Source organism: Electrophorus electricus, chromosome 6 (assembly GCF_013358815.1).
Source record: "Electrophorus electricus isolate fEleEle1 chromosome 6, fEleEle1.pri, whole genome shotgun sequence".
Classification (NCBI taxonomy): Eukaryota; Metazoa; Chordata; class Actinopteri; order Gymnotiformes; family Gymnotidae; genus Electrophorus; species Electrophorus electricus.
The window spans coordinates 27,316,331-27,334,931 of record NC_049540.1 but is presented as its reverse complement, the minus strand read 5'-3'; the positions used below and the strand labels follow the sequence as shown (position 1 = coordinate 27,334,931).

Below are 18,601 nucleotides of genomic sequence, written 5' to 3'. Positions count from 1 at the left end.
GCTGTAATTGATCATAAGTGAGTCCTTGGGGGAAAGTCCCTACTTGTTGGTCTGTCTGGCTTTGTTGTGGCTGGCGTTACCAATGCCGACGCAGACCAGGCTAGTACGGGTCAAGGGTCTGGAGGCCTGGTCACAGAGGTTGTCTCAGGGTGGTGTCCAGTGGCTGAGAACCAGGCCCCGGATCACACTGAAATCAACACGCCACACTCTTCAATTAACCAACCACTGGTGCTAAAACTGCCCTCAGAGGGCACACTTTACAGTATATTTAAACCTTGAGTCAGTGCCAACTTTCTGTACCACAAACTCGGAGCCCTTGCAGAGAAACATCAGCCAAAACAGCCGTCTGTGCAATTATTCTGCTCTGTATAAACATTCAGTGAAAGTTTGAGTTTGGTTTCAAAGCTGTTGCCCTCAAGGTTCTCCTTAAGGTGGTGTTCTGTGTTTACACGAACCTTTTTGTTTTTATATATATATATTCATATTAATACATTCAGTGCTGTGGGCATTTGTTTATACATATCAATGTTAAATGAATATTTTGCAAAAATCTGGTTACTTGCACCTGGTGTAAGACTAGTTTGAACATATGTGTTCTGGTATTGCCAACTTAATTAGCAAAGTGAACATTGTAAGTTTGGTTAGCCAGAGACAGAGAGAAAAAACGACAACAGCTAAATTACCTCTCCTGAAAGTACATATACAAAGGCACAGATTCTCAATCATAATTCTCAATTACACAGAGAGCATTTGGCACAATAATCTGATGATAAGCACTTAGGTTTCTGTCCTCGTGTTCTTTGTTATCCATCAGATTAGAAGCTTATGGTTAAGCAGAATGATAGCGAGTCTCTCTCTGAACCTTAAGAAAGTGCACTAGCTCTCGTTTCCGAGCGTATTCGTCTTGATTAGTCATTGTTGTCATGAAGCTACTTAGCATCAGGGAGCAGACCAGGGTTGGAGCCATGATGGATTTACTGGTCCCAGCTGCCAACAGCAATATGAGATCGGTTATGCACGCTGTGTGTTTTGGCTCCACAGTGGCCTCCGTTCCTGCAACCTATTCCCTCCACGTCTGAGCCGTCACGGGTCTGACGCTGTAAAACAGGCCCTGCGTGAGGGGGCTCCATCGGGTTCAGACCAAGACACGTTCAGCGTAAGTAAAACTGGGTCGAGGGCGAGTCTTCCCTGCCCGGTTTTGCGGCTCTCTGAGCCCCCACACACGCGATCCAACACCTTTGAGGATGATCCTGCTGTAATTCCAGAAAGCTTGTTTTCAGTACTCAGTAGTACTCAGTACTCAGAAGTGTCATAGCAAGTAGGCAGGATGAGACTTGGAGATGACGTCTGCACGTACCGATCACAGTAAATCAGGTACTTGGAGGAATAAAATATCTGAAGAAACACAACCGACATACTAAAATGCACAACATGGGTAAAGTTGGAGTCAGGACGCAGGTAGAAGTAGCTTTTGGATTAAGGTTAAGACTGAGGTTTGTGTCAGTACTAACAGAAACATGAGGGAAAGTTTAAGGTCGTTAATAAACATGTAGTTAAATGGTAGATGGAAATTAGTTAAACATGTGCATGGCTTCTATTTCTTAATACAGCATGTTACAACATATTTGGTACCCACTAAATAGAAGCATTACATTGTATTTTGATTTTAATTGGTTTCAGGTCATTTCCCTTTCAGTGCCTGGAGTACACTTAACAACGGCATGGATGGGCAGTTAAAGGACCAAGGAGTTTGTTTCCATCCAAACTGGTCCATCTGCATGGTGTCCTAGATGACAAACTGGACCAGTGTTCTTTAGAAGAGATCAGTCATAGCCCTTTAATTTACTGATGCATTTCAAACAGACAATTTCCTCAACAACGAACTCAGCAGTAATGACACTGTTCATGCCTTCTAACCAGAGGCATTTGTGAAACGGATCGTCTCGTTGTCAGGTGTTTTGAGGTCAGGGGGCATTATTCAAGCATGCTATTCTCTGGGTCGTGTCAAACTGAGACTTCAAAAAAAAAAAAAAAAAAGCTACGTTTTATAGTGTCTGAGAGCTCCTTGGTAAATGCTTCCCCCAGGGCTTCCTATGTGGTCTTACTGCAATTTTAAGACATTTTGAAGAAGGTGCACTTCAACTGATAAGAAGCCACTTAAAAGTGCCCTGAAAATCCCAAACTCGCGCTAGACTGTCACTACTTCGTCGCTACACTACTCAAGCTCAAACTCCATGATCCTATACTTTAGACACGTTGGTCCAACACAGGCGTAATAACGATGCTTTTGCCTATTTGTTGCAGACAAAAGTAGTTTTAAAAATAATTATTTCAAGACTTTGCTTAACAAGACATATTTGAAATGACCCCTGTAATGTGGAAACCAAGGTTACAGTCCACTAATAATCTAAGCAAAATGTTATCTGGGGTCCGTCTGACCACTCACCTCTCGCGACTGTGATGATGATGAAAACCTGCCTTCCTCCCCGCCGACTCCGCTCACGCGCCGGCGCGCGCCAGACGAATGAAGGTGGATCACGTGGGTGATTGTGAACTTGTCACTCCAGCCCATAAAAAAGTGCAATTTGAAGAAAAGGGAACAAAGAAATCAGAGCGTATAAAATCTCCCCGCTGGAGATCCCTCCTTCACTGCAAAGCTCCCCAGCACGGCGGCGCGCGTTGTGGCCGAGTTCTCCTTCTGCTCCCGAATTTGCCCGCACGCAGGGGGGTATTCGGTTCCAAGTCGCGAGACGATGCGGGCAGCGCAGCTTCTCCCCGTCGCGCTGACGCTCTGGTGCGCGCTGTGCGTTCGCTCCTCCTCAGTGCCACGCGGGACAAACACGCAAAACTACAAAGGATCCGCGGTGAGTGAAACCTTACTTTAGCTTCGTTTTTTTTTTTTTTCCACAGTTATTAAAAACCTATTTGCAAACCTGCGACAGAATTACGGTTAAAAGGCTTCGTCCTCACTTTGTTGTCATATGTTTTAATAAAAAAGAATTTAACAAAAAATGAGACTTGATATGATTTGTACGCGTATAGGGAGGTGCGATGAAATGGAGCGCGTCTCCATTAGTCGCACAAATAAGACTACAGTGTCAAAAGAACGAGCTACTTCAGTAGATCATTAACTGTTTTGGCAGTTAGGTGTGTCAGGTAATCTGATTCATAATCAATGACAAACAGAGGCACGGAGTATTTTCAGACGCTGTGGAATCCACAGAAATGCACAAACTCAATAACGAATGCAGTGGACAGATTTGACCAATAAAACGTTTTATCTGCTAATTTGAGCATGTTTCACAACACTGTGCTTCTGTCATCATGTTTACCTAATATGTGTGATAGACATACTGAATCATATTTGTAATCAGTGATGTGTCACGTTAGATACGGAGAAAAACACATGTATTTGTTTAAGAGGAGGGACACAGGAGCACCTTGGAACATTTGGGTGTCTTTCAGGTAATTGTGGGTTTGGAGATGACAGACACAGGTCTGTAGGTCAGTGAGAGGGTACAACCTCTGCGCTTTCCTCCTACTGCTCAAAACAACTGAACTGTGAAATGATAGCTTCGCGAACACTGCACAGCTCCGAAAACCCCCTCTGGCATAAAGATCTGGCATCAAGATCGACCCCAGACGCCGCACAACGCCATCTCGAACTCGCAGGCCAAGTCTCTGCTCCCTGTTAATCCACAGACCACCGAGGCATGGCTGTGGAGAACCGTCCCAGACTGAGATTACGGAAGACTGACAAAGAGGAACAGCAGATGGATGGAGGAAGTCCAAAGCTGTTCCCAAGATTCCCCAAAGGAAATGTTAGTATTTGAAGGATAAATGTGTTTGAAGGCAAGAATAAAAACCTAGAAGAGATAAGAGCACCTGTCTCCCTTCCCTCTGCCGTGCCGAGCGATCACACACACTCGGCGGACGCTACAGCAGCTGTCACACACACAGAGTGATGCGGAAACAACAGCGCGTTTCATTTCCCTCAGTCGGTCACAGTGGCCTTTGCCTCTGAATTTGAAACAATCCCACACCGAAACGCCCGCCCCCCTCTAAACCCCAGAGGTCTTTGCGGAAGACTCACGCTCACTGGTGAATGTGGACAGACAGCCTAGCATGTGCCTGGCATGTGCGCTCAATTTGTTCTCCACTGTTGACAAAGCTGCAGCGGGAGATTATGCAGGCAGGGGCAAGTCATCTGGCATGCCGCACACAATAACAAGCCGTCTGTTTGCTGACGCCGCGGAAAGGAAGGAGCAAGATAGAGACAGCAGCCGCATTTGCGCACCCCCCCCTACGAAAACAGCGTGGAGTGGCCGGCTGTCTCCGGGGCATTCTCAGTGCATCCCAGCTTGCACTCCAAAACAAAAGATACACCCCATCTGCGATGCAGTCCGAGCCAGATGTGCACACATCATATGCACATTAGAGTATTAAGGAGGGCTTTGGCAGATGCCAGCTAATGAGATTGTTTGGAGTTTGGAAGCAATCAGTTCAAATTTAGCATAATAGGATTAAATGTGCTGCACAAATAGCTTAGTGATGACCAGTTCTATCAATAGCAGAAGGTAGCCTCAGTGTGGCTTAAGGCTGAAACCTTAACCACTGCAAGTCCTTGCAGACGCCTAAAATGTGTAAGGTGGATACCCTGTGGGTACTAAACACATCCGCAGTCTTGAATGTTGAGATTATGGTTGGTGTGGAGAGCAACTGTGCAAAGATACTGTAAGATCTCAGTGCACACCTAACAGTTTTCAGTGGTTTTCACTAAACATTCTTCACTCCACAAATATACGTTTGAAATGACCCCTCTCCCAAATTAATCAGGAAACCAAGGTTATAGTCCACTAATAATCTAAACAAAATGTTATCTGGGGCATGTCCAACCCTCCATGGGAAAAATTCACAGAGGGGCTACTCCAAAGTAATCGTTCGTGATGCCACAACACTAGCAAAAACAAAAACAACCTGAAAAGGTCAGAGGAGATCAAACCTTTTTTTATTCTTTTCAAACGAGACATAGGAGCAGAACAGTACCAGCGCACCTCTATGCTTGGCTGTGCAGTTGCTATGCAGTTAATACTCATTAAACGGTGGCGGAGACAGAGATGAACAGAATCTCGAGCTATCAGTGCAATCCCTAAACATGCACTCACCTGTTTGGATAATTGCAGTTTACAGAGGGCTTTAATGCAGTATGTTCCGAGAGAAAGTCTATGTTGTCATGCTATCATTTTTCACCGAGGTATTGGGCCTGCGCCTACGTGAGGTGCCTTGGATAGCAGCGACCATAAGAGGCTTACTTGACATCATTTCTTCTAAAGTTTCTCAGTGTAAGGCTGGGGGTCAGCTGCACAGGTACTGCACTTATGGAGGTGTCGTGTGATTTCCAGACAAGGAAACAGTAGACCCTTTACGTACTGTCTGTTCACTTTCATGCTATCAGGAGTACTGAGGTCTCCAGCATTAAAGATCACGTTAAATTGTACACAAATTATAAATGTAAATGTATAATTGGAAATGTACACAATTATACAAGCTTTAAAGGTTTGGGAGGAAAAGTAGCCTTAACCTTCACTTAACCCCTGACCATTTGTAGAGTTGTAACATTTTGTGCAGAGATCACTGTAGATAATGCATTCGCTAAACACGTACAGATTAGGCGACGCTGCTTCATCACACAAGTTTAAGTCTGGTGCACTACGTCTTCATAACTGCATTGTGCAGCGTCGTCTCACTTACACCAGTATGCTATTCCTAACCTACTGGCATGCCGACTACTGACAGCACCCAACCTAACCTACTGACCAGTACTCAGAGGAGCCATCTTAACCTACTGACCACTGACAGCACCTCGCTTCTTCCCATAACTTTTCTAAGTGTCCTACTGACAGATTTGATTATCAATCATCTCCTGTCAGCTTAATCCTTTTCCTGTTTCCCGTGAAAACAGTCTCCCTTGGTGGTGTAATCATTTCACTTGTGTATACAATCTCCAAGCTGTGCGGAGCCCTGGAAGGGTTTTTGTGGGTAAACATTTACCCAAGTCTAATTTCCTCTAGCACACACATCTCCAATGAGGCTTAATTCTGTCTGCTGATAGGTATTGTTGCTGTGGTCTTTAGCCACTGCGTAGTAACAGGACGGGAGCGTGCTACAGAGAGAGGAAGAGGGAATGCAGGATTCGGCTCAAGTCTGTAATGGGCAATACGTCGGCGGAGTATTCCGATGACATGACGCACTTCAAGAGCACGCTGAGTAATTTAGTGAGCAACAGTACAGATGTGGAGCCTGTGGGGGGGAGGGGGGGTGTAGAGGTATATCCTCACACCTGGTGCATTTGCTTGTGTTTTACAGAGGAATAAAGAACAGATGACATCATATCAATGCCTCATAGATAGCATGGGTTGGTGTGCTGCCATCAGTGAGGTAGTTGTCCTCAGAAGCCCTGCAGGAATGGTCTTACTAGAGAGAACAGGAGAGAGAGAGAGAAAGAGAGAGAGAGAGAGAGAGAGACATGCTCTCTGGACTTTTTTTCTTATTGTGACGTTAGCTCTTTATAGACATGTCTGACATGAACATAATCCATAATTCATCACAGGGACTCAAATATGTAATTCAGATCCAAATTAATTAAGCTTCTAGATCTTAAATCAGTACATGGGTCCATTGGACACTCAGGGTCCAAGCAGTACTTTCTTTAAGAACACAGACATATATACATACATACATACATACATACATACATACATACATACACACATACATACATACATACATACATACATACATACATACACACATACTTACATACATACATACATACATACATACATACATACATACATACATACACACATACATACATACATACATACATACATACATACATACATACATACATACACAGACACAGACACACACATAGCTAGTGTACTTATTTGGTTTGTGTTAAGGTTAACAAAGCTTCTTTGTTCATATCTAAGGACTACTAATACAGCCAGGGCTAAGGAATGCCATTTAAAATTTGACATTGATTATTTACAGACACATCTAATATTTTTTTGCTCAGACAAAGAAAATGCTCGTGTACTGCAGCTCAAGTACTTCTTAATGAAGTGTCACTTCTACAAATGCCCTGTAGCTGTATGTGTGAACCATGTTCTCACTTTTTGTCATACACCCCAGTGGCCGGTCATCTGACGCAGTGTGTGTCTACCAGGTGATAAATGTCTCAGCGTGAGTGTATACATTTATCAAAAATGTATTGGCAGAAATACACATGCAGAAGTGTGTGTGGAGGGGGAGGGGGGGTTTGCAGGTGCACTGCCAGACACCAGGTGCCTCACGTGTCTCACCGCACACAGGTGGATGTTGTAAAATTTGCCCACACATGAGCGACAGCAACGTCAAAACCCTGTAGTTATGCTCTGCTTGCTTTTTTTTTTTTTTTTTTACGAACCACTTTTAACTGTTAGAATTGGTTCACACGTAACATGAGCTCTGAACATTGCAGCCAGTCATATAAATTTGCTCTTTGCTATAAGCAAAGTGTGCAGTCCTGCCCATCTCGGATCTCCATCACAGAAGCCCCTGTTCCCATCTCCACACCTGTTAAGGATAGGCTGATCTTAGTGCATGGTAACACATTTATAATGCTGTAGTGATGATAGTGATTTTGAGACGATCATAATGACGAGTGTTAAGGAACCGTGCGGAGGGCCAGGTTGCTCCACACGTGCTCATCTCTGGCTCTAGTAATGTGTACTTGCGTTTCTGTCAGGTAAGACTCTGGCTCATGAAAGCCCTCAAACTGCTCATTAGTACCTGACTGACCCTGAGTGCTGGCAGGCCACAAAACGAATCTGAAATCTGTACAAGTATAGGTGCACCCACGCAGTGCCGAGGGGAAAGTTTAAAAAATAACTCTGCTTCGATCAGTCATAATCTAGGCCCTTGAAGTAATGTCTTAGTGCAAATACTAGCAAAGCTTTTGAGGGTATTTTTTCCCTCTAACATGTTAGAAATAGTATGCTAAAACAAGCCATTGTACAGCTTTTTTTTCTTTTTTATTGTTCATAATGGGAGTTAATGTTTTGCTCTCCCTCACTGGACTTGCTTTTGCTGATTTAGGCCTTGACCTCTACCCTTTGACCCCTGTGGAAATGGAGATGCCCCTTTGTCTCACTGCCATCTCTGCCGAGAGGCCTTGAAATCAGCATGCCACTTTAAGAACCCTGTAGTAAACACTTGGACCCAGGAGACAGTCAACATCGAGTAGCAAACTAGTTATTTAGATACAGTGCCGATTATACAAATGTTTTTAGTACACAGTCAACTAATGATGGTACAGCGTGCAAAGAGTGCGTGCCGTCTCAGCAGAGCCACTCAGATGGACATAAATCCTTCAAACATAGTGGTTTGTTAGTTCAGTGGTAGTTGTTCATCTGTAGAGTCATGTGACTGGTACCGGGAAGCATGTTTTTTTGCAACCGTGTCAAGTTCAGGGTATCTGTCTAAACGTGTCGTCCTGTATTTGGTTGTTAATGCCATTTGTTGAAAAATTTCATTCAGACCTTGAGAAGGAAATTCAGTTTTCTTTGCAGTCTCCATGTTGAAATGGAGCCTGTGCTTAAATCACAGTCTTTAAAAGGCTCCCTAAGACCAGGAGGGGCGGAAGCTTTTTAAAAGCATTTTAAAGAGAACAGCTCGCCCTATACTACCCTCTGGTGTCACTAGGACACTAGAGAGAGAGATGGAGTGAGCTGGAATAAGAGAGAGAGAGAGAGAGAGAGAGAGAGAGAGAGAGAGAGCAAATGAAGGAGAGACAGGGAGAAAGAGGAGGGCTGGGGAGTGGCTGGGAAGAGGAGCAGGACACTAAAGTACCGCAGCTTCAGCACAGAGAGGACGGGGAGAGCAGAGGGGAGAAGAGGGGGGAGGGGAGAAGAGGGGACGGGAGGGGAGGGGACGAGAGGGGAGGGGAGGAGAGGAGGGGGAGAGGGGAGGAGAGAGGAGAGGAGGGGGAGAGGGGAGGGGACGAGAGGGGAGGGGAGGGGAGGAGAGGAGGGGAGAGGGGAGGAGAGAGGAGAGGGAGGAGTGGAGAAGAGAGGGGAGGGGACGAGAGGGGAGGAGAGGGGAGAGGGAGGAGAGGAGAGGGAGAGAGGGGACGAGGGGGGAGGGGAGGAGAGGAGAGGAGGGGGGAGAGGGGAGGAGGAGAGGGGAGGACTATCATACTTTCCCCTGCAGTCATCTCTCCTCCCAGCCAATTAACAAAGCCATTTCCTTTTAAATTTGGAAGGGGAAATTGACTGTGATATATCTTGCTGTGATAAAAGCTGCCACTTTGATTTGAACTCCAGCTGGACTCCATAATGGAGTTATGTAACAATTGGTCTTCTGGTACTTCTAGGACCAAGCAGAAGCTGCTCTGAACTCCCGGCCGAGGTCTCAGGGTTGTACAGTTCCTCAGCAACTTCCCAAACCGTGACCGATTACTTGAAGGCACGGTTGCACTTGCAAAGTGTATTATTGTACCTTCTTTAATTAAAAATATGGCTAGGGTAGATGAATAATTGTTTTGGTCTGTGACAATAGGCGTGGCTAGAGAAGACCCCTCACCATGATCTGAAGAAGAGAGTAAGACTGACACAGGCTCAAGACACCCTGAAGGAAGACTTGGGCTTGAAGAGAAGGCAGTCCCACTCAGCCCTGCCCAAGAATGGAAATGAGTTCTGGAACAGGCGACGGTGTGGGGTGCCTGACCATCCCTTACAGAAGATAGGCGCCACCTTCCACCAGTCGGGCCAGAGAAGAAACCAGCATGCTGGGCAGAACCGACGCAAACGCTTTGTGCTGGCTGGAGGTCGCTGGGACAAGACTGACCTCACCTACAAGTAAGGTGTTCTTTATATCAACACGTTGATGGGATCTTTTTTTTTACTCTGGATAAAAGGTGCAAGTGGATTTCCTTCATGTCTGTGGGTGTATATTAAGTCGGTAACATGAAAAGCATGATTTCCCACTGACACGTTAGTGTTACGGCATTGCAGATGGTGTCTGCTAGCCTGGACCCCACACAGGTTAGGCCCCTCGGGCCGTACGAGAGGTTAGCTCCTCTGACCTAGCAAGTCTACTCATCACAGACAGCTAGGCCTCTTGTAGCCTGTATTAAAGTGCTTATGAAAGGTCTGGTGTAAGTGATATTTCACAGCGAGCGAGAACGGCACATGGGAACAACTGGAGGCTGTTCTTGCCATTCTTCCTCTGCTTTCATATCCGAGACAGCCCCTTTTTCCAGGCCACCCAAGATCGAGGCATTTTATGTCACCCGGAAATTCCAGTTCATGTGCAAGACCTTCAGGGAGTCAGATGTACCACTGCATCTTTGTCTGTTCTAAAGAAGCAGTTATTCATTCCAACTTTACACCCTCTTAATTAAAAACTGCAGGTCTCTTCTGTGCTGACTGAAAACAAATCTACTGGGCTCTACCCACTTAGCCTGTGTTCGATTTAGTCGTTTCATGCAAACATCCCAGGACCCAGACCCACTCTCGAAGGTCTTGGGGTCATTCGTCAGTGTCAAAAAGGCGTCCTTTAAGCTGACTTGAATTTCACCACCTTTTCCACTGGAGCTCTATTATTGACACGCTGACCTCTGCTCTGCACGCCTCGCCGTCCAGCCCTGATGTTTTGACTGACTCACCTTCTCCGGCTCAGTCAGCGGAGGTCACCACCGGACATTTGCCATGCCCTGTAATTTGAGGGCAGCGGAGTCGTGACCCCGGGCGGAGCGGGTGTGGCATTGAGGGGCACTCATGCGTATAACAGCAGTGGGAGCCACATGGCTACATTTCCCCTCCTTTGTCTTGCAGCAGGAGATCAGGGCCAAGTGGTGGTTTGGGTTTAGGAGAAGTCGTTCGTCATATCAATTAAAAACTCCGGCAAAGCCACCTTCTTCATGACCCATAAATCTTTCACTGCTGTTCAGTCTACTCAAGAGTTCAGTTCTTTAGGTGAGTCTGTTCTGCTCTGCCTTGCCTCGTACAAAAACACTGAAGGCAAAAAGATAAGGGGTTTGCTGTCTCATCACATTCTCACAAAGAGCGAGAGAACACGAGAGAGGCAGAGAAAGAGAGAAAGGGGGAGAGGCAGAGAGAGAGAGAGAAGCAAACTCACATGCACCCGATGACTGCCTGTCCTAAACCCTGCCCTAACCAAACTGTCAGGAGTCGGTAGTGTGTCAGTACAACATAATGACTAATGTCTCCAGGTTGTTTTTGGAGTCGTCTGTACAGTCCTTTAATGATAGGATTCTCCAGAACCTGTCTTCAGTAGAGAATGCTGATGCAGGACTGGATTCCTTGTGGAGTGATCACAGGAGCTGATCTGAGGCCTGCACTGCTGATCTGAGAGGTTTTGTGAGTCGTGCCTCATGAGGCCTGGGGTGGCCTCATGACAGCCACCCCAGGCGCAGAATGGAGGGCCTCAGCTTTCATGGGAGTCTGGTGACTGCCAGGCTCTGACTGTAACTCTGATCCTGGATCAACCTCACCTCCGCCTCTCACAATGCTGGAACCATGAGTTCAAAGAGCTGAACCTGGTCCTAGATCAGGATTAAGGTAAAAGCTTCTCCTTGGTGCCCCAGACCAGTACAGCCCTACCTGCCCGGACTTGCAGATGGCCCACAAGGCAGACGCATGGCCCCGGCAGGACCTCCTGATGTGTGGGCCTAATTCTCCCCGGAGAATGGAAGCCTGACTACTGTTGGCTACAGGCAGGATGAGCACAGGCCACCAGCAGGGCACGAAACCCACGCAGGCAAACGTGATACACCGCAGAAGACGCCGAATCTCGGCCTAATAGTGCACCCTGGGGGAGGCCGCCGGTGAAAATAAGTAGCCGTGTGTCTGCAGGTTTACGCTGCAGCACCTCAGTGATCTGAGAATAGCAATCCCAGGTGGGTTAATCTCCACAAACTCTGCTCCATGAGAACATAATCTGGAGAACATCCCAGACATAACAGTGTGTAATTATTTATAGCTTTTGACCTAAATGCATAATAAAAGGGATGTGAGCTTTATCCTGTGTGAGGCTCATATTGAGTATGAGAAAGCACGGTTCCCGTTTTGTCTGCGGAGGTCAGCGGGGGCAGGTTTCAGAAGGATATGGTGGCTGGCTGTTAATAAACCATAAGTCTTCTCAACTTTTATCACCAAAAGTAATTTTCTTGCCCATTCCGTTAAAACATTACCGAATTGGCTTTAATGAAAAGCACTTTTTTTGGTCAGGACTGTTTTGCTGTTCCTGACAAGGTAAATTAGTCCTCTAGACACACACACACACACACACACACACACACACACACACACACACACACACACACACACACACTCACACACACTACACTCTATATATACTGTAGCTATAGTCTAGGAAATTGATATGGTGAAATTGTGAGAAAATTTTAAATCAGGTTAGAAGTGCTGATATCTACAGGAATGTATAAATGAACCTTTTTGGGCCACGGTTCCTCTCTCTAGTGTCACGGTTGCCATGGCGCCAGCGCCACATGGTTCTGTTGTTGTCGTTTTGTTTCTGACTCCATCTTATGTTCCATTCACTCCACCCTTTATTGTCTTCCCCTGCTTCTTGGCATCCCCTTATTAGGTCATTGACTTAAACCTGGACACAGGCCAACACAGACCAACACTGCACAGCACTACACAGCCTAATGCAGGGGCACAACTCTCAGACAATGGGATTACTGTTGTGGAGTTACAACATGGTAAAACTGGACTCCTGTGGGAGGTCTGTAATAAGAGTGTGTGTTGTGTGTGTGTGTGTGTGTGTGTGTTCCTCAGGATCATACGACCCCCTTGGCAAATGAGTTTGGAGGAAGTGAGAAAAGTGTTCCAGGACGCGTTGCGGGTCTGGAGTAACGTCACTCCCCTCACCTTCACCGAGGTCAGAAGTGGGAGAGCCGACATCAACATCGACTTCACCAGGTAAACCCGTACTTTCCTCAGTCACACCTTATGGCCGATGGATAACAGTCGTTTCAAAGGCAGGTGTGTGGTTTTGGAGTTTCCAAAATGCCTCAAGCTGGTTTAATACCAACACATTTCCACAGGCTTGTTTCAATTGCTCACTAATGTGGAATTCATATTCATTTAAATTGAGGGGACTTTTTTTTTGCTTTGCTTCTCTGTGTAAAGTTAAGTGTACCGGAACCTCACCTTGTCGTCAGCAGTGGATCTCCTACCGCTGCACAAACACAGAGGCCTCTCTGACCACCGAGGACGGCAGCACGAGCTTGGGGGCTAATAATCTATCCTACATCTCTGCTGCCCCTGTAGCACGCGCGCACGCACGCACAGATTGCTTGGTAAAAGGAGAAAGGTCATCCTTTCACGCACCAGTCAGGAGTTTGCCTCAGACTGACCACACTCTCTTTCATCCTTCTCACGTTCTCCAAAACGTTGACGTGAACGTGGCGAACAGGGACTTGTTTGTGCTGCGCTTTATTAGCATGGCAGGTCTTCGAGGGACACGTTTGCTTGTCCTCTTACCCCTGACATGCAACGGTCTGGCATCCAGACAACTGCCTCACATTTACAGATTTTAAAACTGTGTTTTACCATATTCACCTACTCCCCAGGCCCGTATAAATATTTTTTCTGCTTCCTGCTGAAAAGACATCGCTCTACTGAGAGTATTGTAAAGCCACCATCGCCCCCACCCCCCAACTGCCCCAACTACCCCCACCCACCGCCAGCAGACCGTGGAGGTTCACTGTTGCAACGCAAGTTCTTTGTTCCCCGTGTAAAACCTCCTGCTGAAATTTGCTCAGACTCCCGGATTTTCAGCGCTAATGGGAGAATGCTGAGGTTCATACCTGAGCGTAACAATGCGGGCTGCAGATGCTACTGCGTGCCTTGGCCTGCACTGCTCAGTCACTACACCTTCATTTATATGGTAGGAACAGATTGGGCATATGTCCAGACTTGCCACAGCATGGTGGATGGGAACATTTCTGGCTTAGTGTGCAAGTAAGCCTCTCCATGGGTGCCCTACATGACCATAGCCCAGTGTCTTAAAGCACAGGGCTCTCTGAACTGTCTTAAAGCACAGGGCTTTATGCTTATATAAAATACACAAAATGATATAAAATTTCGTAATAGTGACTTATGCAACATCATCTTAATTTCAATTAATGAAATTAATTGTCAGAAGAATGTCCCGGCCCGGATTGGGTGCTGCCTTCATTAGGTGATTCTGGGTAAATTAGCGTGTTCGTAAAAGACCTTCCTGCGATGACCTCACTGAGATGAAATCCAGTAAAGCAGACCCTACGATAAAGGGAAGAGAAAGCCCTCCATTGTAGCTCTGCATGAGGCCTCCATCTGTGACATTCAGGTACTGGCACGGGGACAACCTGCCTTTTGATGGCCCCGGAGGAATCTTGGCCCACGCCTTCTTCCCCAAGAGCCACCGGGAGGGGGACATCCACTTCGATTATGATGAGACCTGGACCCTGGGTAACAACATGGGTGAGTTATTACGCTAGCAAGGACCAGAAGAGTACACACTGGCTATTAAAAACCCCTCACCCTCGTCACCTGGGCGCTGTGCATTTTGGGAAGGCAACGTTTGCATCTCTCCCTGTTGGCCAGGCACGGACCTGCTGCAGGTTGCAGCTCACGAATTCGGCCACGTTCTAGGGCTGCAGCACTCGCTGGTGTACGGGGCACTGATGTCACCCTTCTACAGCTTCTCCTACCCCCTACAGCTCAGCAACGATGATAAGAAGGGCATCCAGTATCTGTATGGACCCATGAGGTCCCCCACAAGGCCCCCAGTGAGGCCCACGGAGACCAATGAGATCATTAGTACAGTGGTGAGCTGTGCACCTTGCTGACTGTTCCAATACTGGTAACCATGGTAAATCATGCCTGTTGGATTGATTGTAAATATTACCCCTCTTTCTCTCTCTCTCTCTCTTCTGCTCATTCTCTACTCTGTCCATCTGTCTAACTCCTTCTCCCCTAGCCCGATGCTTGTCACACGGACTTCGATGCAGTGTCCATGATCCGGGGCGAGCTGTTTTTCTTCAAGTCAGGCTACGTGTGGCGTATCCGTGATGGGAAGCTGCAGGTGGGATATCCTGCATTAGCCTCCCGGCACTGGAGGGGTATTCCGGACAATGTCGATGCAGCCTTTGAGGACAGGGCCGGGAACATCTGGTTCTTCCAAGGTGAGTCAGGTTCGATAACAGTGATTATATTTATTTTTGTCATTAACGATGCAAAAATGTATATGTTTATCCAGGTCTGTGGTAATCTCATTCAGATTTACTTTGTCAAGTAAAGGAGATAAGAAAGCACACTTATTAAAATGGTCTTACTTTAGTTTGCCTTAAACTGACATGCTCTCATAGCTGGATTAGGGTCCAGGTTCGGGTTTTGGTTTTTTTTGGGTTGCAAACACAAAGAGTTAGCATCACATTTAACATGCATTTAAGATTATCTTCAAATTACAATGCTTTTGCCAAAGCGGGCTGTGAACAAGAGCGTCCCTGATCACGCGTGGGGATGTGTTCTGTTGACCTACAGTAGGGGCCTGAAGCTCTGAGTCTTTGTCCTTTGCATTATGTGCAGGGCAGAGTTACTGGGTGTACGACGCAGAGAGGCAGATCACGGGGCCTGATCCAGTGCAGAAGCTAGGCTTCCCCGTCACAGACGTCCAGGCCGCCCTGATGTGGGGCATGGACAACACCCAGAAAGTCTACTTCTTCAAGGAAGGCAGATACTGGCGCTTCAACCCCAGGGAGAACCGCGTGGAGTCGAGCCACGCCCGCAGCATGGCCGACTGGAGGGGAATTCCCGATGACATCGACGCCGCCTTCCAAGATCGCTACGGTGAGGAGATATAGAGCTGTTTACACGTCACAAAAGGAAGTATCAAAAGGATACAGAGCCATGTGGCTAGCAGACAAGACTTCACAAAGTATGAAAGGATCAGCTGGGCTTATATATGGTGCTTAATACAGGTTAACTATAAACAGGTGTAATCAGTTATCAGGTGACTTTGCGCAAACTAAGGCATTGTGGGAAGTGTAGTGCAAAGTCCGGCTGGAAGGCACGACATTCCATTACGTCAGACTTCATAGTGATGATCTAAAAATATGGCAGTAAAGACCTTATCATGTTATTCATTGTCTGGACCTGTATAAATTCTGTCATTTAACAGTGCTTACCAGTACCTGGTAAAAGAGCAGATTCAGTAGTCAAATTGGGTTCTTGTGGGTTATACTTTCACTCAAACAGGGGTCTTCCTCTTTTGGGTTTGCAGGCTTTGCCCACTTCCTGAAAGGCAATCTGTACTGGAAGTTTGACTCAGTGGAGGTGCGGGTGCTGGAGGGCTACCCACGATTCATCGGCATGGACTTCTTCAGATGCTCTCCCTCTGTCTATCAATAAAGACAAACAGTGCTGACAACAGCATTAAAATCATTTGGAGAAAAAAGGGTCCCAACCTTACACAGGTATGTACTGCAGGGTTGAGCCTTATCATAGCAACAGTGCTACATATAACCTTCACATGAGACCACTGGATCAAACCTTTATTTTTTGTTTGTTTTCAAAGTTACCATGTAACTACACCCTCACCTGTGTAACTATGCGCTCACCTGTGTAACTACACCCTCACCTGTGTAACTACGCGCTCACCTGTGTAACTACACCCTCACCTGTGTAACTACGCCCTCACCTGTGTAACTACACCCTCACCTGTGTAACTACGCCCTCACCAACCTCCAGCCAGTGGTTCAAGGTGTTTAAATTGATTTTCTCTGCTGCTTCACCTTGCATGACATCCGTCCTGTCTTAGTGACGTGCCGGCGGAGCGTTTTAACACACAACACTGCCGCTTCTCAGGAACAGTACCAAACACTCAGTTTTTCTCCCTTATGTTGATTTTAATTATTTATTGTCTGTATATTTTTTTGTCCTCAGTATTGTAGTCACAGAGAACTCAACATCTCTTCTTTAAGAAATAAAAAAAAATGTTTGCAGTTTTATTTGAGGAAGAAAAAGTTGAGGAAGTGCACATTTATTGTGTGAATTACCAGGTTTTGCTCTGAAATTTTTTTTTACATGTAAAGGTGCTAAAATTAAACAGGGAAGGCTTAATGTACCTCAGCGGTCAGAAATAGGCAAGTTACTGTAAGGTTGTTGAGTCAACCAAGAGAAGGCAACTGCATATGCGGCATGTTAAGAGTTGAGCGTCCTCGTGTGTGACACCGGTGTTTAGCTTCTTGTGTCTAGATGCCACGTTTACTGGGTATTCATGACTTCACCTCGTGAATGCTTCGTTTCTTTAGTGTGATTTGCAGTGTGGTGCAGTGCAGGCCACTGGTACCACAGTGTCAGCCTTTTTCTCTGTGTTTGATCACTAGTAACACAGAGTCCCAAATCCTACAGATGGCAAACGTGCACCCTGACCACTAAATCAAAGAGCCAGCTCTCTGCCACATCAACCAGAGCACCCATTTAACCTTTCTGAGTAACCTTATCCGTCACACCACCCTGTCCTTCAGCGAGTGACAGTCTCCAGCACACTGCCGTCACCATCGGGGAGCACACCCCTGCATGTGAAACGTCCCATGTGTCCCTCACACGTCCACACTTCATCACACCCATGCCCCTCACTACAAGGGGGTTTCAGCAACCCTGGGTACACTCTCGATGGATTCACCATAAAATCCCACTTCTGACAATAGCTAAAGGCAGCAACCATACCCAGGTCTCAAACCCAGGTCCTACAGGTGATAAATGCGTGAGGGACACTTGGTAAATGTCATGTGAAGTCCCTGCAAGTGAAGCCAGTGTGACGGAGTGTCACTCAGGACAGGAAATGTGCGTTCTGGCTGCAGTGTCAGGGATCCAGCTCTCTTAGTGCTCGGGGAACACACTGACCACATGTAGGACATGTAGGACCTCAGAGACCTAAGTGCGATCACTGATCACTGAGTTATACAAATCCTCTCTGTGTTGTGACCAATGACAACGACAGAACTCCTTCACTAATTACTCGAGGCTCAGGAAGCAAACGGGGCTCATAGCCAATCAAATTGCTGATTGTGTTAGCAGCAGATTAACCTGAAATCACTGTTATTATAATCATGTCATGTAACCATGTGTTTTTCGGTCCTTAATCCCTTAATCATTATTTACTATGTAAATAGAATTGTAAAAAGATTTGTTTTATATTTTTTGCCTCAATAAAAGTCTTTTTCTTTATGTTCTGTCCCATTATTAACAGACCAGACATGCATACTCTGTAAGAACATATCACGGTTATTTATGTTAAAGCACAATGCATAAACCAATTGATTTGTCTGCTTCAATTGATTTGTTTACTTCAAATACTAAAGTACACGTTGTTTACATTGTAAGGTGGAGCGTGCGTTTTTCCTAATGTTAGATGGTCTGGTACTAATATGTCTGAGCAGAGGTCACGCGGTGTAAATGGGACACGGCTGTTTTGTGTGTTCCCCTGCGTGGAACATGATGGAATGTTTCAGAACCCTGTC

The 18,601-nt window shown here is 46.3% G+C and overlaps 1 protein-coding gene across 1 annotated transcript; it reads left to right on the top strand.

Annotated features, from left to right (window-relative positions):
- The first annotated feature begins 2,753 nt into the window (after positions 1-2,753).
- mmp11b (matrix metallopeptidase 11b) lies at positions 2,754-16,487 on the top strand. Its single transcript, XM_027004232.2, has 8 exons — positions 2,754-2,864; positions 9,604-9,902; positions 12,870-13,013; positions 14,425-14,558; positions 14,682-14,905; positions 15,058-15,262; positions 15,666-15,926; positions 16,360-16,487. The coding sequence occupies exons 1-8, from the start codon at positions 2,754-2,756 to the stop codon at positions 16,485-16,487; spliced, it is 1,506 nt and encodes a 501-aa protein (XP_026860033.2).
- The last annotated feature ends 2,114 nt before the right edge of the window (positions 16,488-18,601 follow it).

Excerpts from the sequence above, each read along its gene's own strand:
- mmp11b (XM_027004232.2), top strand. The coding sequence starts at position 2,754 with ATGCGGGCAGCGCAGCTTCTCCCCGTCGCGCTGACGCTCTGGTGCGCG. Across the intron at positions 14,906-15,057 it reads ATGAGATCATTAGTACAGTG|CCCGATGCTTGTCACACGGA; the intron begins GTGAGCTGTGCA and ends CTTCTCCCCTAG. Across the intron at positions 15,263-15,665 it reads GAACATCTGGTTCTTCCAAG|GGCAGAGTTACTGGGTGTAC; the intron begins GTGAGTCAGGTT and ends CATTATGTGCAG.